The sequence below is a fragment of the Seriola aureovittata genome, chromosome 8, assembly GCF_021018895.1.
Source record: "Seriola aureovittata isolate HTS-2021-v1 ecotype China chromosome 8, ASM2101889v1, whole genome shotgun sequence".
NCBI classification, from domain to species: Eukaryota; Metazoa; Chordata; class Actinopteri; order Carangiformes; family Carangidae; genus Seriola; species Seriola aureovittata.
In genome coordinates this window covers 7,123,581-7,147,425 of record NC_079371.1, presented here as the reverse complement: position 1 = coordinate 7,147,425, position 23,845 = coordinate 7,123,581, and the positions used below count along the sequence as shown (strand labels likewise).

The 23,845-nt window shown below is 39.0% G+C and overlaps 1 protein-coding gene across 6 annotated transcripts in view; it reads right to left on the bottom strand.

Moving 5' to 3' along the window:
• diaph2 (diaphanous-related formin 2) overlaps positions 1 to 23,845 on the bottom strand; it is a 372,424-nt gene that overhangs the window by 148,584 nt on the left and 199,995 nt on the right. For all 6 annotated transcript variants that reach the window (XM_056382907.1, XM_056382908.1, XM_056382912.1 and 3 more), the window contains 3 exons: positions 19,820 to 19,914; positions 4,813 to 4,914; positions 2,426 to 2,665 (listed from right to left, as the gene is read on the bottom strand). In XM_056382907.1, the coding sequence (XP_056238882.1) occupies positions 2,426 to 2,665; positions 4,813 to 4,914; positions 19,820 to 19,914 (437 nt within the window). The remainder of the gene's footprint in view (positions 1 to 2,425; positions 2,666 to 4,812; positions 4,915 to 19,819; positions 19,915 to 23,845) is intronic.

The window sequence follows — 23,845 nt, the reverse complement described above, 5'->3', positions numbered from 1 at the left end:
TAAGTATCATACAGTAAAGGCAGTTTGAAAAAATATAGAAAAACTTCATGTTACAAATAACACAAACACAAAAATATCTATTACCCATAAAGTTAATAGTGATTATCGTGTTATTTTATCACATCTTTTTCCACACAATACCATCATGAAATCAACATTTCACAGCTGTCTGTGTAAAGCCAGTGTGGATGTTCAACTTGCTGAGTGTATGTGACCATGCTGGCTCCCAGGAGATTTGTGTGTCCTTGGCAGGACGAGGGGCTTTAGTGGAGGGCTGAAGGGGAAGGTGGGTCAGCCTGTGCCCTTCCCCTTGCAGCTCATTCCCATCATCAACCTCCTCCTCCCTGATGAGCCCATTAGGTACCCTAGACCTGCTACCCAGGGGGCCATTTACTTGATTGACTAAAGTGAGAAAGCAGACTTTTTTCTTGTCCATCAATAATGGCCCAATCAGCCCCCTGAGGCGTTACCAGGTTCTACACTGACACTCCACACTGATTCAGTCAGCTTGCAGAAATACCAAAGGCACACTGGATTCACCATACTAAAGCCCTTTTCACACATGGAACTTGCAAGACTGTTGGCTTCAAATATGCGTGTAAGGCGGTGGCTTATGGCATTCTAACTTGGGTTCCCCATATGGAAAAAGCCCATGTTGAGTGTTTTCACATGACATGACTGATCCATTTGACATGATAGTTGAAGGGCTATCAGTTTTTTTTTCTTCTCCTCTACTCATAACAGTTGTAGTACTGCTACAGAACAGCAGAGAGTTTGAGGAGAATGACACTGAAAAAGATGTGTTATAAATTTTCACACGAGCAGCATAAAAGATGGATTTTGCGACTTATTTTAGTTGTTAAGCCCCAGTTTGATTGGCAACCACAGGAAGCGCTGGGAGGAGGCTTGCCCCTGCTTCAGCACCCCCACGAGTTCTTCCAGCACGCTGCAGGCTGCCCAATAAATATTGTCATCACTTTTATCATCAGTTAGATAGGACATTGAATACTGTGCTACAACACGGTGCCAAAGCTACTTTAAAAGGAAAAAGTTAATGTTTGGCTGTCAGTTAAATTGTATTTATTCACAAGCTGTTTATTTTGTAGATATACCTGTGATGCTGGATCTGGAGTTGGCATGAAAACATGTTGGAACATTTACAGCAACTTGCCTGATCGTCTGATTTTATTTTTCTTTAATTTTTTTGGAAGTGATATGCATGTGGTCATGTTCCAGACAGGGTTTTCCTGGGGTTTCCTTTTTTCCCCCTAAGATGTAGGGGAACAAAATCCTCAAAGAATCTACAAACGACAAGAATTTTTGTTTTTAACTTTTAAAAATGTGTTTACCTAATTTAAATAATTACAGCCTGACTCATTTATTGAATTTTGTTTGAAAACTATGAATTAATTAATTTGTGCATAAGAAAGGACATTAAATGTGACATTAGAGATTAATACACTGTTGTCTATTAAATGTGGTTTCTTAGAAAAATGTGTCCAAATACAGAGACTCCACACATATGCAATATTGCAGAACAACAATGGTCAGCCTTGATTCCATATAACTATACACTAGAGTACTGTATATGGCTATACATCATGTTCAAGGCTCAGTTGATGTAGAGTACATTTTGAGCTAAAAATGGCAACATTTATAAAAAAGCCACTGCTAGATTTCTGATTTATACAAGAAAAACACATCTCACAAATCCATGTATACAAAGAATAAATAAACATAACTTTCCAACAACTTTTAAAGCCACGTTGCCGTCGTTGTTTAAGTTCTATTTTAAAATCCAAGCTTAACACTGTTTTTTTATTGTGACACGACCAACCTTAGCTTCGTCTAGTGGGGCTGAAATTCTCCTCTCTCACCTCAGCTCAAGGAATCTTCCTCTCAGAGCAGTGCAGGAAAGCCTCTTGTCTCACTGCTTTCCTGGTGTATTTTTGTTTGTGTGTGTGTGTGTGTGTGTGTGTGTGCGTGCGTGCGTGTGTGTGTGTGTATGTGTGTGTGGCTGAGCAGGTGTGCTTCAAGAGCTTTGTTGTGCTTAGTATAGCTGTGTGTGCATGGCAGCCAGTCCTCTCTTTCACACCTTTGCATGCTGTGATTTTACCTGGCAGTGGATAGGGGTGCTGCCTTTACTGGCTCAAGTTCCATGGCTCATAATGTTTTTGTCATTTGTCGTATTGAAACCGTTTTTTATTTCATTGTTGCATAATCAGATAAAATTAGATTAGAATAAATAAATAAGGTGCCGTTTGTATGAAAATCTATTTTAATTCCGTGGGTTTATACTGGTATTTTGAAATGTGCACCTACATTCTAATGTGAATGGTAAGAATCAGATGACTACTATCTAAAATCAAATCATATTAATGTCACTTCATGTTTCACATATTTTCACAACATGGTGGTGCATTACCTTGCAGAGGAAGCTGACGTTGAAACCAAATGTCTGGGCATTTCTTGAACCAGCATTCATGTAGTTGCCAACCAGCAACACCAACTCCAGGAGTCTGCTAAAGCTGTCACTCTTCTTCACCTCCTCACAGGCGAATGTCACATTCATGATATCTGGCCGGATGTTATTCACCTGCTCCTCGAACGTTAGCTTGAACAGAATGCCGTTGAGACGCGGCCGTAGGAGCTTTACTGAACTCATCTGAGGACAATAAAAGAAAAGTAATATTGTAAGTTGCACAGACAGGTAATGACAGCAAACTACATTTCCAGGCCAGTGCACAAATAACAAATAACAAAAAACAAATAACATACATTAATGTATGGACAGGATTTAACTTAACGTTAAGGTTCTCAACCATGAATTCTGCTCCTCACAATCTATTTGAAACTCTATTTAAAGATACAAGTTGCTAGAATAACTTTTTGTATGGTGAGCAAAGAAAGACAGAAGAGAAATCCTATAAATCATATAAGGCACCACCTTGCCATCATTGTCATGTTGAATCCCCAGTGTAATTACTGCTGTGACTAGTTTTAATGAACTGAAAATCAACTACCCTCTTTAGCAAATGGGATTAACCTGTTTCCTGCTTCCCTTCTGACTTTCATATGGATAAGGGAGCATCCCATTAAAAAGATTTGTCATAAATAAATAACAGCCCCAATCAATACTTGTGGGCTTGGGAGTGGAAGCCAAAGAAAAAAAAAAAAAAAAACAGAAAGGAAAATGAGAAAAAATAGCTATGAAAATGGGAGGGAATTAAAACAAATAGGGTTTTGGCTGTAAGATATGTGGCAAAGCAGCAGCCACAGACAAATTCTACAGATTGCTGCATAATCCGGTGCTTGAAGGCAACCCTCAGATCCAGCCCATAATGTTTCATTACTGCTTAAATTTATTCATGTGTATGGGCAAGTCGTCTATGACACACTACTCCCCACACTCGCCCACCCCCTTCACACACACCACCATTCCCACCCACCTCATTTCCTTGCATATGCGCACATGTGCATACACAATCACACACATAAGCGCGCACACTCCTCCCATCTTCCTCAACTGATTTTCTATACAATAAGGAGAAATCACAATGGAAGCGAACATGTTGGTGACAGCTCTGGCAGAGGAAAGCTTGAACATGGCTTATTTCCCAGGGGAACTAAATAGCTCCGCATTGAGGAGCTACTTCATCAGTGAGGAGGTATATGATCACAACATTGGTGAGATCGCGAGGGAAACTGCCACCCCCTGCTTCATTAAATCTCCTAAAAGACATAGGCAAAAAAAAGCCTTTAACGAGTAAAGAGAATAACTTGGGAGATGGGGCACATCTGCGACCCTTGGATCTAATTGAACATTTCTTTTGTAAAACTCTGTAATGTACCTCTCTGATCTTGTTGTAAAGTTAAGTTTAAAGATAGCACTTCCTTTTGCAGTTCCCTAACGTGCTGGGTATTCACTCGGTAAATGGATTGCAAGAGCAGTTAATTAAAAAGTAATTACAGCTGTAACTAAGTGGAAAGGTCAGAACAGCTTGATGATGTATTTTCCTTCTTCCTTCCAGTACAACAGTTCAACCAGAATTTTCAGTCATCCACCATGTTTTTTTTTTATTATCAAGCAACAGAGACTGCTTGATAAAAAAAGAAAGGAAAACTGGTTGATGAGGCACAAGAAATATCTTCCTCTTCATTATGAAGTAAAAAAAAAACAATCATTTGTGTTGATTAATCTGATTTGTATAGCCAAAAAACTAAAAGACTGTGCCCTAAAAGTTTACATACTAAATTACAGCTGTAATTATGTGCTACCTGTTACATAGTTATCTGATGAAAACCTTGTTCTTTTGATGACTGAAATCACACTTTCTTATGGTTTCTTTTACAATATTAGTATTATTTATCTTACCACTGCAAAAGACTTAGATGGTTGGGAAACATCACCACGCTGGTTGACTACAGCTGTATGCTTTTCAAAGAACTTTAATACAGACAGGATTCATAGCCTTAGGGTATGGTTTTATCATGAGACAACACTGACAGTTGATGTCAAAATATGGCATTCACTGAGTTCTCAATGCTGAATCCTAATCAAAAATGATTGAACTGTTCTTTGCCTGAGTCAAAAGTACTTCTCTTTTAATCTCAGTCTATGTCATTTGGAACTTGGTTACCAATTTTTTTTTTTTTTTTTTTTCAGTTTTTCTTTTTATCAGATATACCCTTTATACTGTTAGATGTTTTAATTAAACATTACTGGAACTCTTGCATCCCCTCTAAATGATAAATTTCTTAATTTCATGGTCCCACCTAAACTACTATCCAAACACAGGAAATTATACTCACCACAATACCAAACTGCTCCGACTCCACTAGCTCTTCATATTCACCCTTTAGTTCCGCAAGCGCATTCAGCTCTTTCTGCTCTGGCAGGTTCTTTATCAGGTTCTACAAATAGGAGAGCGCACACAAACACAGAAACAGCCGCACACAAACACAAACACACACACACACACACACACACATACACACACGCACAAACACAAACACACACAAACACACACACACACACACACACACACACACACACACACACACACACACACACACACACACACACACACACAAAGGGGGATACTGTTAATGTAAATCTCATTTTTTTGTCCATGTCCACGACAGGGTGTTTCACACAGTAGGAGTCCATACAAGCAAAGAGTGAGCCTGCTGAGTATACCCCTGTTCAATTTACCTGGTTAGCTAACAAGGATCCTCACAGATTTATAAATTAGTAGAGATTATATGGAAAACTTCTTTTGTGTTCTAACACTGTCAAAACAAAAATTCTTTCATTGCATATATGCACCTTTAAAAGACTAGATTTCAGTCAGAATGAATAGAGGTTTGCTGATGGTCTGGTAGGAGAGTGAGCAGATAAGTAGATAAGGTCACATAATCACCACTCACTGCTGGCTTGGTTTACTGTGACAGTTGTGGCCCTTAGCCAATTACTGAACATGTCAGGCATGTTCAGATAACTGACCTTCTACTGCATAATCCACATCACCTTGCAATTGCCTTAAAAATACATGCAACGGGTTTGCCATTAATTTGCTACGTCTCTATAAAATTGCCCTTGTAGGAGCAGAAAAAAAGGATGATGCTGCTTCTGGTGAGGTTGAAGATTAGGATGGAGATGAGGAAGATAATGGGAGAGGCTGTGTTTTCTGTAAATGTTAATTGTTTGTGTGAAGGTCAGCCAAGTTAATAAAATTGACCACAGCGACTTTTCCCCTTCTTTTCTCAGAGGAGAAGAAGAAGAAGAGGTGCCCTTTTCCAGGTCTTCACAAAGCTTCCTTCCCCATTAGCTCCCCAAATTTATTCAGCGGGAGCAGACTGGCGCAGGGACACGTGGGCAGATGGGAACTCAGACAGGGAAAACAGAGCGCATACACAGCTCCTGGGCCACAGGCCTGGCTGACCACTTTATAGACCTCAGCAGTCATCGTGGGCACCACGGCCATAGTCTGCTGCCCACTAATGATGACATCTCTGTCTTTCCCTCAGGGAGCTCAGCAATATAAAAAGTAAGCCATAATGCAGGCCTGGCATTCCTGTTTGGGAGGGAGCCATTATATCAAATGTTGCTTGCTTTTATTGAAGCCCCAATTAGGGTCTGCGGCAAGCAATGGTGCCTTGATAATGAAGGCTTTTGATCATATCAGCATAAGCAGAAAAGATAGTTGATGATATAAAAAAGAAATAATAAATAAATAAACATATTTGTGTAATTGGAATTGTACATTGGAGCTAGATGATTACTGGGCACACATTTCCTTTTCTCCCCTTTGGACCAGAGCAATGGATGCACTGTACGCAGCACAGAGCTTTTATGTTACTAATTATTCACTCATGACCTTTCATAAAGAAACTCTTCCTGATGCTCTTTCATAAATCTAATGACTTTTTCATTGAGAAGTGACAGAAAAAAAAAAAACATTATTCAAAGACTTTCAAAGATTTTTATTATTTATGTTCAAAAATGCAAGTTTTAGTAGCATTGAAGTGTATGTTAGTATAATCATAAAACTACGAGGGAGAGTGCAATACCTTGTATATAAAATTATTATCTGGAACTAAGACACATTATCAGCTGAAACACTAAGTTATTCTTGTTGCAACATGAAATTTATTACAAACTGTATCTTTTGTAACAACTTCACTCACAAACAACTTTGTTACTGAATTAGTGGAAAAGTTCTTCTTAACAACAGATATATTCACTCAGTTATTTCTGTATAAAACGAGAAGAAAGCCATTCATCCATTACAAGAGTTACTGCAAATACTGTGGCAAATCCAATTACTTAAGCTGTTCTTCTCTGGCACTGCTTCTTGAGCAATGAGCAAGAAGACAATTAGGGATATGTTTTCACGTTTACACAGTGTGTCTTTTACAGAGTCCGGTTTGGCATGGTATAGAATGAAGGAAAAGTGTCCTTGCCCTGTATTCATTCTGCGAGTCAATGTATTCACAGAACTCAGACCATTCAGACCAGTCAATGGATTTGAAGTGGAGGCCTTGGTAACTGCCATTAGGAGTGGATTTAATGTTTGGAAAGAGGTGAAATTATTCTAAAACATTTCAAAATGTCACAGCTGAATACAACTGAAAAACATAAGAAAGAGGACAAGGTAATGAAAAATCAAATCCACCTTGTGCTTGTCATTGCATTTGTCTGTCATCTTGTTAATTATCAGAAACCCCACGGAGCACAATTGACACAAAGGCAGCACCATATGTGTGGCATTGTGGGAGACTGGGTGATGATGCTGGGCCAGACTCCGCACCACAGGCCACCAGACACACACAGCAGTCTAGGAGAGATTACTGGAAGTATGCTAGCAACACTACACATTCATTTACAGCCTTGGGCGAGGATGAAGGCACTACATATCAGCACATGAGCCAAGATACAGCAATCCACCAACAAAACAGCGACAGCAAAGAGGAAAATTTGTTGTTCGGGTTAAAAACCTCATAAATACTAGTATGTCCTTGTCAAAAATAAAACAGATTATAGGTTGAATGTGTGAAAACAATGAATATATTCATCACCTGGTAAATGTACACTACACATTTACTGAAAAAATGTTTAAATGGTAAATTCAGTGATGGCATGAAATCGACTATAGATATGAGTGGAAAATGAAGCTATTCCACTTCCCTGCCTTTATGTTGTATTGGAGATACAATGTTATGAATGTACATCTTACAGCAAGTAACAACTTTAACACAGGTTTAGTTTAGCCAAAAAGGTGTGTACATTATGATTTCACGTGTAATCAGAAAACATATACTGACTGTAAAATTCCTGTCAAGATCCAAGTCAAAATGCGTATCTGTGTGTACTTTCAATAGAGAGTTCTTCGGTAGGTGTTTTTTTTTTGTTTTTTTTCCTGTTGGCTCAGAAATGCTCTCCGAGTCTGAGCATTTCATTTGTCCCAACATTCAAACAACAGTTATGGCCTTCATTGCCAGTTTTATTATTCCTCTGCTGACTGTCACAGTTCAAAAGCTTCTCACTGTTCCAGTAGTGTATATTTTCATGTATATTTTTATCTGGCTGCAAAAAACTGCCTTGCGTGATTTACACAAGACAGTTTTAGCGTGTGTGATCCTGGATATGTTTCGCCTGTCAATCAATCATGTGCTCAGTTTGACAAATCAGAAATAATTAATATTTGCCAAGGACAGCGGTAGGCCGGTAGCATATTTATTTCCATCAGTGTGAAAACCAGTGAAAACGATGTAAGCTTACCAGTCAAAATGTGGTCACTTTCGATTTAAAGAATAACCACAGCATAGAGATATTTTTTGGGTTGTTATTCTACTGTGAAATACATTAGGATATCATTGCACACAAATACTAAATCTATTTATTATAGATTTACTGTCAGCAGGTCAACTCAAGGACTCAGAGACCCTCACAACACTGTAACTTGTGTTTTCCCCTAACATTCACTTGGAACTGTTTTTTTTTTTAAGTGTATAAACAATATACAAGAACAAAAAAATTACACTGCGGTAAATATTGTCAAAATAGTTCCACTACTGCAACCCAGACTGTGAAAGGTCTGTACTTGAGGAATGGAAGCAGTTGCGATGGTAAAGGAGAGTGTAAAAGTAATGAGATACAGGTTACGGTTCACTAAACATTTGTAGAGGATGACAGTATCTGCAGGGCTTTCACTTCCATACTTTGATCTCTGCTGCTGTCAACCAGCTTCCACTGAATCAAGTTCACAGTTTCACAGCATCCGCAAGCCCATGCCAAGTTAATACAGTTTAAAAGGGGAGTATTAGGCATCAATTAGGCATAAACTTAACCATACAGTTTACAGCACTGCATGCTGGTAGAATCAGCAGGTGCTGATGTAGTGCAACACTTTATGTTGAATTGTCAGCCTTACGCTTTGTTATGGAGCGTCCATCTGTCTTCATTATTTGTGTGGAGCAGGACTTATAACATCTACTACACCTAATTTACCACCAGCACCTTGTGAAATATACTTAAAGAGCAGAGAAGGATATACCCAACAGTAATGTCAAAATGATACAGATGAGCAAGAGGCCATACGATATAGTGTGAGACAAGTCAATTAATAAAGTGTTTCTCTGAGCAGTTCCATCTTTATTAAGCTGGGTTAAATAAAGGAGAAAAGAGGGAGAATCACCTGATGTCTACAAGATGATGTGAGTAAAGAGTGTTCCTCTATACAAGGCTGATGAGAGGTTAACAACAAAGGCAGAAAAGGAACCATGTCTCCCATGTGCTTGACGGATGTGATTTTCTCCTTTTAATTGATTTTTCCCCTCAATTTTGGGAGACAGAGCAACATGGTATTCTGCCAATGCTTTGTGATGAAGAGCATCGTGGGACTGCTATCTCCCTAACGTGACACCTCAGCAGGCTCCCTACCTGGCTCATGGCAAATCAGTGAAGACTTCAGTTTGAATCAATAAGCAAAATAATAGACAGACAAGAAGACTTCTCAACATTCTACAACGCTCACTTCGCAAACGTTGACAATTCCAGGAAAGACATTATGTGCAATTTCAAAAGTTTTCTTTTTTTTTGTTTGTTTTTGTGTTTTTTTTTTTTTTTTTCAAACTAGGCTCAAGAGCAAAAGAGAAAAAAAAAGTAACTTTACACAATAGTTTGTGGGTGTAGGCAGCATCTAACTCAGACAAAAGGTTACTACCACAGAACTGGAAACTGAATACGTGGAACAAAAGCTATCAAGTTGTGTTTTTGTTTACAAGAATCTGGACACTTTTGACAGATAGTTCCCGGTAAACTATCTGTTTAAAACATATCTTTAAAAACGTATAAAACAGCGGTTTTATCTGAAATTGTAATTACATTACTTGTTTTACCCTGACAGTGTTCATTTATTCAAGTTTTGTAATATTAAACCCAACATTAGAGGAGTAACTTTAGTGACAATTAACTTCATCAACAATCTGCAAATCTTGTCTCACAGGTAAATATGTTAAACAATGAACATCAGTCATACAGGCTGTTGTAGTCTTACAGAATTTACAACCTGCCAAACCACACAAACACCTCAAATCTCACTATGAGCAAAGCTACAGTGACAGACTGACAGGCAACAAACTGAGTGTGACAGATTCTAAAATCGCATTAAACTAAATGAGAAATGCAGTTTGAGAGAAAGACACAAACACAGTGAGAGGGAGAAAAAAAAAGGCTGAGAAAGAGAGATAGAGGGGGGAGGGATTAATTTGAGGGTTGGGGCTGGAAAACCTGACAGACTTAGTGTGACATTAAATTTGTCTTTTAGAAGGAAATATGGAGGATTTTTTTAATGTGCACACCTGAGCACTTACATTCACCATGAAAGGTGTGAAGCAAGATTAAGAGGGAAATTAACAAGGCGTATGGAGGGTTCACATTGAGAAACAAAAGAGATAAGCAGAGAGATAGAATTGGGTAAAAAGAGAGACAGGAACAGAGGCGAGTAACAGACAGAGAAAAACAAACAAATAAATAAACAAAGACACCAAGTGATAAACAAAATGCGTCTGGAAGCCTAAGCCACTCTCACTTGAATCTGTTGAGTACCCTCAGTACTTACAAATAAATCTACCTTTCATAAATTAAGTGAAGGGGACAACGCTATAAAATGTGAATACATGAAATCATTTCATATATCATATCATCGATTATATAACTGGTTTTAATAAACACAAGAAGACAAGCTACATGCCGAATATTTGCTAAAAAACAAACTTGTCAAGGTGGAAAGAAAGGAAATAAACTTCACTGAATCAAAATTCTCTCTCATTTGTGAATATTTGTCTTCGTCTCTTATTCGTCTAATACAGTCATCCTGGTACAGAGCTCGTATATGAGACTATAAATCAAAAAAGAATAGAGCTCGCATGCAAAACAGTAATAGAAATTAATTTGTTTGCGGAGTCTGCTGTCTGAGAGTGTCTCTGTGAGTGATGTGCCATCTGTCACAGAAACAAAGACACTGAATTGGAGAGTGAAAACAGAAAGATAATTTTTACTCGGTTAAGAAAATACAGTTCCCAGTGTGCCTGAGGAGAAGCTGCATGGACTCCATCTAATCAAAATTTAACTGTTGTGCTGTATGCTGTGTGTGTGTGTGTGTGTGTGTGTGTGTGTGTGTGTGTGTGTGTATGTGTGTTTGTGTGTGTGTATGTGTGTGTGTGTGTGTGTGTGTGTGTGTGTGTGTGTGTGTGTGTGTGTGTGTGTGTGTGTGTGTGTGTGTGTGTGTGTGTGTGTGTGCGTTTGCTTTTAATCAATATTCCACCTGAGGACAGACTACCTGGCCTGGACCCTGTGGCTAGAGATCAGCAGCGTGGTGATGATCACTGAAAAGTACATGTAGTACCTTGGGTGCTGGCCATCAATTTCTGAATTTGATATTGCACCAAGCCAGGCCTCCGCTCTCTTTCCCCTGCCTTTACTTTGTTTATTCAATACTTCTCCTTTTCTGTTTTATTTTTCCAGCCCCAGCAAATCAGCATAATGTATTTCACATTTCATTGTTAAATTAGCATTTGATGCAGAAGAGAGTTATGTGCTGTGTGCCAAAATAAACCACAATTAAGCCCAAGGGGGACCCTGATTCTCCTGCTTAAGCTCTAATCCAACAGACCCAATGCAAAGCCATACTTATCACCTTGCCCCACATGTGCACTTTTACACCATGCAAATGATGCCCCACAATGTGCCAGGCTGCTACAATCACCTGTTGTTACAGCAGAGAACAAAGGCTGGCATGGGCACTGCCAGACCCTGCAGCCAATGGACTACCACATGTAATGATGGGTTCATGCATATGGATGAGAATCGTCGTGATCTGGGTGATTGACAAGAGAGATAAACAATAATGACAAGCAAGGCTAGTAGGAAAGACTCCTGTGAGACCTGGCGGAAAGGTTGTTGCCATGGCAAGGTGTAGAGAAGTACTGCATAGCCGAACACTGACAATGCCTGTGTTTACAGTGAGACGACCCAGACTCAGTGTGCATTGTGATTCTATGTGACACACTATGTAATTTGCTGCAATTTAAAAGAAAGATAAAAGAAAAAAAGGTAAGCGTAAGGATCTGAGCGACTTCGACAAAGGCCAGATTGTGATGGCTAGACGTCTGAGTTAGAGCATCTCCAGAACGGCAGATCTCATGGGGACAACTGGTGAACCAGCAAAAGGGTCATGGGCGGCCAAGGTTGATCAATACGTGTGGCGATCAAAAGCTACCCTGTTTGGTCCGATCCCACAGAAGAGCTACAGTAGCACGTGAGAACCTGATATGCATTGTCAGCTGTGAGACCTTGTACAGATAGGTGTGTGCCTTTCCATATCATGTCCAAGCAACTGAATTCACCTCAGGTGGACTCCAGGCAAGGTTTAGAAACATCTCAAAGATGATCAAGAGAGATCGGAGGCACCCGAGCTGAATTCCAACTGTCATAGCAAAGGGTCTGAATACTTTTGTCAATGTGATATTACAGTTTTTTTTCCTTTTTAATAAATTTGCAAAAATTTAAAAAATTTAATTTTTGCTTTATCAGTATGGGGTATTGAGTGTAGATTGATCAGGGAATATTTTCTGAATGCATTGTATGAGTTATAGCTATTCATATGTGGTCATATGACTAAATAAAAAAAAAGGTAGTAACTGCAGAATTGCAATTTGTTGTTGCATTTATTCAAAACTCTTTGCCTCTGTAATTTTCAATATTCGTCATCACTTCTGTGGTAACAACCACTGTGTAAGGTGTCAGTTTTTAGTCTACGTAGATATTAAGTAAAACAGTACCAAATGACCATCTGGGGATCAAAATCATATTGGTAAATCTAAATGAGATAAATGTAATTTATATTAATGTGCATACATTTATTTGGCCATGCAGGGAGAGCAGAAAAAGTAAGACAAGAAGTCAGCAATAATAACTGTTTTGAGGAAATATCACAATCATTTTTGAGTCATTAATTTGTAGCTGAAACAAACCCAGGGTTGCTAAAAGAGATGACAGCATATAGATAATTAGTATTATTAATTATATTAGAATTAGTATATTATTCACTTTAATGGAGGGGAATATGTATTGAATCAAAGTAAGTATATAGGCTTTAGAGCACAAAGGAAACCTCAGAGATGCCGTAAAATAACATGCAAATGGTGGGTGAGGCTCTTTTTCTGGTTCCATGTGTATCACTTCTTTAAGAAACTCATCAATACATCCTTGTGTATCCTCCCATTCAATTAGATTAGTTTTGCGGCATAGCATCGTTTAGAGTTTGTCCATGCCAAATCAGAATGTGTAAAAATCGGTTTAACATGTGGCACATTCTACCGCTCATTCTAAATCATAAAATGAACACAAATGTTTCCCACTATTTACTTAGAAGCACTGGTATGTCAGACAGTGAGTACTAAAAATGATGTGTACACATTTACTCATTAAGACATGCTGAGTTTAAATATGAGAAATGTTGGACACTTCCCTGCACTTCTTTGATATTCTTGCTGGTGCATTTGCACACAACATAGGGCAACACTAATTACAAATGAATAGCGGCAGTGTAGTGTTAGTCATTAGCCTTTCCTTTTGAAAAGGAGATGGGGTAATATAAAATACATTGGCAGACATTAAACATTAAGAAGCCACTCTGATATTCCGCAAAACAAGCCCCTAGGGCCATATCATCTGCTGACGAGAGTTAGCTTACCACACACACCAAAAACTGGGCATGCTTAAACATTTAGTGATGACTCTCTCATTTCAGGCAGCTAGATCACATGGCATGTTCTGGGTAGGGGTGGGAAAAAACAGCTGCTCTGGAGCAGTCTACAAAACTGTTCTGTTTGTTTGATTTCACAATGTAAGTGTGTATCTATGTCTTTCTATGTCAGTTCTCTCTCCATCTTCAGCTAAACAGAAATGTTTCAGGCAACCACTGGCCTGTGGCCCTGACCCTACATCATCCTAATCACTGCGTAACATTCCATGATAGCTGCTAATAAACAAAGAAATGGTGGACATCATTTACAATGTTAAATGTGGTTGTTCCAAAAAAGCCCAAAGGCGTGGACTGGATGTTGGACTTACCTCAGAAGCTGAAGTCTGAATTAGAGCAACCGCACATATTTTTATATAACTTTTGAACTTAAGTGGCCGAATTAAGTTGCCAACACTAAATATGACCCTTTGTGATTGTGCATTAGCTCTGATCCACTGAGGTCAATGTAGTGATGAGCTTCGATGAGACGTGGTTAAATTAGAAAAGGGCTATAATTGGACATCACAGGAGCACTGCGAACTCTAAACTATATATCGTGCATGAAGAACCATGGCCTTTTTTCGCATGATAGAGGCAGGAAAGCTGATTAGACCTTAAAAAGCTTATATTTGCTTGGGCGGACATTAGACGAGGGTATGCATGTACTGTAGGGAATTTAAGAATTTAATAACTGTAATCACAAAGGGCAATTTCCCAAGATATGCCAATTAAGGAACAAGGGAACAGAAGGTAGTTTAGCAGAAATATTGTACAAGAAAAAGAAAAAAAAAAGTGGCAAGACAAAAGACGATGCTTGGAGAGCTTGTAGAGTACACTGGCTAAGCATTAATCTAAACTCCTGGAAACCAATACCACTTAATCCCTCCTACTGTAAGTAAGAAATCTTCCTAACGACGCCTTGGACACAATTCCTCCCAGAGGTTGCAAACCATGTGTAATACAACAATAACAACATTGTCAGCCACTTGAACCCATTGAAGATTTTTCAAGGGGCCATTGAAACAACAGATAGGGGCTTTCCAGTTGTCCTCAGAAGGGACCACCAATGAAATAGTTTGAACTGATAGAAGTTATGTGGTACTTACATGTATTTGGTATGACAAATCTCCCAACCACACAGTCAAAATGATTCACTTCATATATAATACCCATAAATATTCCAGTCTGTCTGAAAACTGAAAAATAATGCTGCTGCTGAACACGATGTTAAACACTAACAAATACAAAACATGAGCATTGCTCCACATTACAACAGAAATAAAATTCCATGGGATGCATTTAAAAAAAATCAGGGAGGTAATGACACTGCAATAACAAAATAACACAGGTAAAATGGTAATGGATAAATTTAATAAGTCACTATGCAATTACACTCTCAATATATTACATCATAGTAACCCTGCCAGTGAACTATTATGAGTAACTCCCTGCATGTGTGTCAGTTGATTACACCATTAACTATTCAAGTTTACAAGTGCTTATTAATAATCTGGGCATTGTTTACCCTCCTTGTGTTCCATTGGCAAGAACTATAAGGGCATGGGACCAAATACCATCATTATGCCAGTTAAGCCCGCTCCCTGGGGCAAAGAGGCTGTGAAGGACTTTGGGAGAAATTAAAACACCAAGGAGAGCCAACACAAGTCAATGACAGCAAGGTCATGGGCATAGCCACGTCATGATTTAAACAATGCAGGTGAGGTGGAACGTGCACTTAGCCAGGGTGCTACCAAAAAGAACTAACAGGGGTGGAAGTCCTGTAGTGCCAAACTAAATGCAAACACAATGCAACCAGGCCCCTGAAGCCCACAGAGCACGTGCCTGACTCCTTCCCACATAAACAAGGTCTACAGGGCCATTCACTTGCTGCTTCTGTTGCCAGCCAACAAAAGCAATGAATAGCTTTGTCAGGCTGTCATCCCTTTAAAAACAGACCTTTGCCAAGTGTTCTCAATCTGTTTTCACTAAGCCAGTGTTCATTATTGTCTGTCATTGTCCTCTTCATCTCATTGTTATACAAGGTATGGTAGTGGTGTGGCTCTGATGTCTTTTTAAAGTTGATCAAACTGACCAGATATATAAAAGTGACCTGTGTCCACCAGGAAAATAAAATGGGATGGAGGGAAAAAGAATGAGAGAGAGGAGTTGCATGCAAACGCGTGTGTTTGCACATGTGCAAGGACCTTAAACACATTCACTGGTCAGATGATAAATGACACAATTGTGCAGGGGCTAGAAGATTGAGAGAATAAGTGACACTCTCCATTTGCGTGCACTGTACTGTATGTATGTTTGCATGCCTGGTGCATAGAGATGAAAATAAGTACGGAATTGCAAGGATTCATATGGAGCCTAGATGAATGGTGAGAGCAAGGACTGTCTGCCAGCATTCAGGGATGTGTACATCATCTCTGAGGCGTTGATGGGCCCTAATGCAGAATAAGGAGGGCCAATCAACTTCTATCTATCCACTCTGCCAGGGTGACACATTGTAGGGGTACTTCAAGGCCAGCGCACTGCCACATTCTGCTGACAAATCATTACATTAGACATGTCGACGGAGAAAGAAGATAATAAGATTGAGTTACAGAGTTTTAGATGCATTATGAACACCTCTTGCTTCCTTGATTCCTTCTATTTTCACTATTCCTTCCATTTATCAATTCCCCACTTGCTTGTCACCCATCTTTGCAAAATGAGGCTAAGGAAGAATTCTGAATTGAACTAAGTTTTGTAGTGTTTTATTTTCCTCGTGTGAAGTGCTACAACACCAGTTAAACTGAGCCACTGTTTATCAGAGCCCCTAATCAGCATCAATGAATACATGCAAGCTTTATATAAATGCAAGCCAGGTACAGTATATCACAGTGTTCATTAGGTCACATTTATAGAAATTGATTTAAAAAAAAAAATGTCAGTAATGTCAAGGAAAACATTAATTCATTTATCAAACCAATAGCATGTGTGCCAACTTTATTGACTAATATAAAAAATAGTATATTTAGCTACTAATAATGGTTTTTAAATCAGAAAACACTAAGCATTTTCATCATTTCATGCCTGTTATATCTATTATAATAGTTTAGTGCAAAAGCAGCAGGTGACACCAAGCCACCAAACTGTGAAAAGTAACTATCAACTAATAGAGAACAGTAGCACTTAAATAAGGGCTGATCAAAGGCAATATAGGTTTCATCATTCATCATCTTGCCCAAGCCATGTTGACACATTTTTCTACTCTGTATGAGTGTGCAGTTGTCCATGTGGATAAATGGTGATTGGCGTGTGGCTGAAAGTGGGTGGTATAGAGTGATTAATCAGCATAATGAGTGTAGATGAGCACTGTGCAGATGGAGCCCACACTCAGGACTGTGTCGCCCAGCAGGAAGTCTCTTTGCTTCCCTTCAGTGCCTCTGTATAGATCTAACTGTATTTCTTGGGCATGTGTCATCTGCTTCCTTGTTTAATTTGTGAGCTCATTTGTACATGATTTTGTTCTATAAACATCTAACCGTTATTTCACCAGGAAGTTTGTGTAATTATACGATCAGCGATAAATAACACTATTCGTATAAATATTGTTTCTTTATCTTGTTCAGAAAACAAAAAGTGCTTACACTGGTGTAAAAACCTCAGCAAATTGTGCTGTCCATCAAAAACAAATACAAAACTGAAATGAAAAGAAAAAGTCCAGCAACTGTATGGTTTAAAAAGTCTGATTAAACATCAGTTCCTTTGTAAAATAACATTTCACAGGCAGAAAGATTAAGGAAAACAGCAACTAACTTTAACTAATAAGGCTGTGTGAAAAAAGTGGATCCACCTCTATAACAAAATGGGAACAAATTCATTAAGCCCAGCATCATCACATGGTGCAAATTATTTAATAAAATGTGCATTGTGGATGTTTTTCTAAGGTTTTTCAGAAGTGATCCGCTCACTGTAAATGAGAGAGCATAAATACATTAAGCCTGCAGGTAAATGTGGGAAATTGAGTCATTCTGACTATTAAATACAAAAAAACATAAAACACATAAAAGCACAAAATTTAAAGTAAATAAACAAAGAACTCTGTCCTAATTTTCCTGTCCAGGTTTACTCTGTCCTTAGCGTTGTTATCTCAGAGTCAAAGACTTGCAAGATGTGGTTTGCCTCTGTACTGGTAAGTTAACTCAGCTGTCCTCATGGCTCCCCCTTCACTTTGAGACACTAGCTCAGTTCCCAGATGCTTATGCTGACTCACACACTTACTCTCACAAGCCATGTTGAGCCTGCCTCTTTGTTAGCAGCCTCCCTGTCCTGCTTCATATTTATTAAGGAAGGATATTGAAGAGGTAAGGGGGGCAACAGAATCCCTTTCAAAGAGGGTGAGTGGCTGCTTCCATGTGGAAACAAAAACATAATTTATCCCTGACCACCTACCATATCCCTACAACAATTTATTCACATGCATTTTTAAACAGTGAACAAAAGGAACTTGAAGGTTACAGCAGATCCCTGCATCATAGTGACTGCATCACTTCAGAGAAAATGCGAGAATGGGTGGTGTAGCTCTTTTTCTTGTCTGGGTTTGTTTGTTAAGTTTGTCCATTATTTATTAATCACAGTATTTTCTAGTTTATCAGTTCAGTGCCATGTCTGTGACTTGGAAATTACCTAACAGCCTTGACAAAAGTTTCAACTAATAAAGTGCACGCTGATACACCAGACTACTGACCAGTTTCACCAGTGTATTTGTTGTCAGTAGCTTTGCCAATTTAATAGTAACTTGCTTGGTGTTGGGAGGAGTGTTTTGTTTCCCTGTAACTCAATCAGACTACTGTAAACCAGTCCAACCATTGGTCTGGTGGTCTGGGGATGCAGCTGCCCTGTTGGCAGATACTGAGCATTTTTACTTTGCTACAGAACGGCTGAAGGTTAGAGAAAGGTCAACACCTTAACTTCCTTTCCGTTTCACAAAGCAGAGGGAGATCTTCCATCTAATAACGTACACTCTGTACTTTCTGCCAGATTGCCAGCCAATTAAAGGTTATCAGGGCTCAAAATAATAGTCCTGCAGGGCAGCACTCTAGATAGGCCCCATCTAAATATATATATTGGCCCAACATCTTTTATGAGTGTCTGGTATCCAAGCAGTGGGGAGAAAGCAGACGACTGTGCAAGTGTATGTTGATAAGCCATGTGGGAAAGGACATATATCTCAGTACAAAGGTAATGTTTTTATTTATTTATTATCCCAAGGTAGGAAAGACCTTTGAACTTAATCTGCACTCGCCAATACCCACTGCTGGTTTGAAAAACTATATATAAACATTCTAGCACACAACACAGTGTATCACTGCAGAGATCATATTGAAATCAAATCTGTTTTTCGCTGTTCACTCCTGAGGTCTACACCCTCTACAGGTCAATTATACAGAAACAAAAGATAACGAGACTGCAGTAACGCTTGACATGAGGACATAGCAAGAAATATTAGTGCTGATTGAAGCTCATACTGTTCCGGCGATGCATCTTCACCTCAGATGCACCCGCCCTGCTTTCAATTAATGTTTCAGAGACAAGAAAACAGAAATAAAACAGGAGCAAAAACAACTACCCTTTAGGAGGCTCATCAATCATAGTTTAAGACAAAGGCAAGAGGAAAGGAGGGTGGAGTTGGGGAGACTTTGCCCAGTCTTGTCGTTCATCATCCATTATAAGAGGATGAATGGGGGGGGGGGGTCTCTATGGTGCACATGAGAATGAGGAGACTGACTTGTGCCAAAAACAGACCATACCAAGCTTAAAATGGGGTCACCAAGCTAGCTGCCAGACACTGAAAATTTTAAAGTTGTCTTCTCACTTGAACATGTAGAAAAACATGTAGAAAAACTCACTCCCTCTCACACACCCGCAGTTTTCAGAGGATAAAAATAAGTGTGTGTTTGTGTGTATGTGTGAGACAGTGAAAAAATCTAACACACCACACTGAACATCAGTCTTACCTGGATGAGTGATTCGCTCAGTCTAGCCTCGTCTACCTCCAGCACAATGTCCCGGATCTCTTCATAAGGCAAGCGGAACGAGCCCAAGAAAATTGCTGTTGTGATGGAGAGAGAAGAGAGTCATTTCCTTTCCTTTTTTTTTTTTTATTAGACTGTGGGGTTCAAAGAGACATTTCAGCACTCATCGCTCCTCAGACAAAATGACCACAGACCTAACTTGTCACTTGGAAAAACTAATACACTTTCTGCCCCTCAACAGGATAGTTTGTGTCACCCTGACAAAAATTGGGAAGGAAAACATCAAGATTTACCAGTAAAAGGTGCCAAAGTAAAACCATGTCTGCTTGACTCTTAATAAAAAGTGAGCAACAACAACTTAACCATAATAATAATAGTAATAATAATAATGTACTACTTGTACATGGTAGTGGTAATGTTGTCATCTGAAAGCTACATGGTTGTGTTTGGGTGGATACAAAGAAGCACTGTGAATTTGCCTTAGGGAACAGCCTAGTGGGTGTTTTACTCTCCAGGTGGGGTGCCTACAGTGGAAATTGGAGCTGATGGTGTATCCAGGTGGAAGTCACAGGTGGAGGTTTGGTAATGAGTTGGAGGAGAGTTACTCAACAGCTGCTATACTGCTGCAGCAATGGGACCTGATGTCTGCATTTAACATGCAACAAAAGAAGAGGTAGTGCATCCTTTTTTTTTTTTTTCTTAACTTATGTTACACAGTCTATTTACTGCATTTACTTACTACACAGCTCATGTCATGTCATTACTATTGCTTTTGATTTGTTATAATGTATTTTTTATGCACTGAACAAAACTGTGTCAGGTTTTGTTGACAGAGACTCAGAACTGAAACGAAAGGAAAGTTTATACCATATAACATATATTAACATATTCTATTGGTAATCTGCATTTATGTAATTTTTTTGCTCATTAGCATGACATTATACTTGTACTTGTTTGTTGTCTTTAAACCTTACATTTATTATTGTCTCTTCAATATACCTTATATATCCTCCGCATATGAAACCAACAGCTGGATACAAGGTTCTCCTTACTTTGGCAAAACAAAACAAAAAAAACATCCACCTGCCAGGATCAGTTCTTATATGTTGCTCCAGTGAACTGGGCTATCCTTTTTTATTTTTGATTGCTAGAGTTGTATGTTAGGGCAGACAACAGAAGATTGTCTGACTAGAGTCACGGTTCCTCAAAGTAGGATCCTAGTCTAAATGGATTTCTTTTATTCACTGTAAAAAAGTAGTCTGTGCTTATTTACTGTTTTGTATTTCTTAAATTGTTTCTTTATTTAGTGATTGTGGCGAGAAAGATACTTTTTTTTAACTGTAGTCAAAAGAAGAATGAGTGGGATACGTGACACTCTGGTTATGGAAATTGTTTTAAAAAACAGTTATTTAGAGTTTACATGCGTGCATTGGGAAGTAAAATTAGCTAGTAGTGTGAGCCTTTACAAAGACCTGCCAACACTTGCAAAAGCTTGTTTAAGTTTGCCTTTGTCAGCAATCATTTGTATTATATTCATTTTTACATGAACTATGAACTGACATTAACATATTCTAAGCAAATTTCTGTCAAACTTAAAAGAAAGTTAACTTTTCTCTTTTTTTATACTGGCTCATACTCTTCACGTTTTAAAGATCTTGCAACTTTGGGTGAAGTTTTATTTCACAGGGCATACTTCGAGCTTAACTTCTCATGAAGTATCATTTTCTTAACTCATTGATTTTTAAACATTTTAAGCTTACACGACGTCAAAGTGATTGTTTTTTAATAAAGAAAATTTCCTATCTGGCCTCAGTTTCTATTATATCACTCAAACCCTGAGCTCTAGATTTCCTGATTGCTTTTCAATAAAGTCTATTTTTAACAGTTGTAGTTTCTTTTGGTTTGGGGTCCGCACTCAATACAATAGTTCACTTGAATTTAATTATATAATGGAAAAATGGCTAGTCATTAAGTACTTGGCTCTTGTTGCTGTACCCAGCTTTATGCTTCTCTATGATGTGGATCAAATAATTTAACCTGGGTCATGTCCTGTCTCTCAGATTGAAAGTCCTAGATGCCAGAATTTTCATCAGTTTAAAGAGTCTAAACGTGTTCATTTTACTCAGACTACTTGCTCTTCAGGTTCCTTTCACTTACAATGTGATGTTACTAATACAAAGAAAACGGTCTAAAATTTTGGTCTAATGTTGTTTCCAACCTTTGCTTTAACAACCAAGTGACGAGGGTCATGCGATAAGCCTCAAAGCAGGATCGGAGTCTAAATGGATTTCTTTTATTCACTACAAAAAGTAGTCTAAGCTCATATCTTATCTCATGTCAGCAACTGTAATTCTCTTTATTCAGGTCTTAGCCACAAGTCAAATGCTAACCTGCAGCTTATTTCTAGACAGAAAGAGAGACAGACAGATAGGTAAGTAGGTGCGTAGACGCAATTTATCAGACAGTGGTATGCATTATCATTATACCAGAAAACATAAAGTGGCACTGATATCACAATCATTCATTTTGTCCCTCTACCCATCCCAGTCAATGAACCTTCAACACTACCACACATCAAAATTGAAAAGGGAGCTTAGAGGGTTCCGAGGCAAGCAGTGAATATGATCTATGATTCTGTAGTATGTGTCAAGGCGACTCGGGGGAAACTGTGTACGACCACATGCCTCCCACCCAGTGCCATTCTGGAAGTGAGATTTCCTGCACTTATTTGTGCTTCCTGCAAAATCCAAAGCCCATCTGCTCGAGCTGTAATCAAAGACGGCAGTGACACCTATCAACATTGTCACAGCCTGTACACAAGTGCAATGACATGTGCAAACTGGCACATTTGCAAATGCGCACACATGCTCGCATGTGCAAAGACACACACACACACACACACACACACACACACACACACACACACACACACACACACACACACACACACACACACACACACACACACACACACACACACACACACACACACACACACACACACACACACACACACACACACACAGATGCTTCTATGTGTCATCCTCTCTTCATGCCACATGGCCTTTCTTAACATCAGACCCCAAAATTTTGTCTGATGATCTCATTCATCTGGCCTCTGTTCATGGAAGCTATCACCAGCACACAGGAAGGGAATTGGTTGTGAGGCACAAATTGTTGATGTACATGTATCCCTCAGCTTATTTTGACATCTTGGTTTGCTTCCAATCCTCACCCACATTGTACAGGAATTTATTCACCTATAAATATACTCATCCCAGTCTACAGTATGCCACTGCATACCCCTCTCCTTGTCCTAGAAAGGAGAGGGGTATGAAAGACATGGATAAACACAGGGGTGGAGTGGGGGTTGCAAGGAGGATGACCCGGTATCTAGCATTTGACATGCATATTTCATGAGGTGTCATCATCCACTGAATCACTGAGGTAAGGGATATCAAGGCTGCAGATGAAATCCCAAAGAGTTGGGAAAACAATAAGAAATACTCTACCCACCAATCAACACAACACTACCAGCAGTTGCTCAGTTTTTATGTTTTGAATTCATACACGCATTTTATGGATTTAGGATCAAGCGGATTCATACAGAAGAGAGAAGGTGCAACGGTTCAGCTGTTAGTGAAATTCTGAGACTGAATGATTTTTTAGAGCATTTGCTTGCAACCTGAAATTAGCCCCGAAACAAAAAACCTTTCTAACTACACATTTATTCCACTTAGGCCTCTGGGGGTTCAAACCCCCTACATGTAGCTTTGGTGTTTACCTCTGATAGGAATTTGCTTTACACATGATTACAGACAGGGAGCTTGGACACAGTTTATATGCACTTGTGACAACCGCTAAAAAACTGCCAAGAAAACATTTCCCCAAAGGGCTAAGTAAAATACTATCAACGTTAAGGACGTTCTACCATTTCTTTCTCACAAACAGCTTTGTTGATCTGTTCATGCTGGAATGAAACGCCTGGAGTGTCATGGCAAATAACAC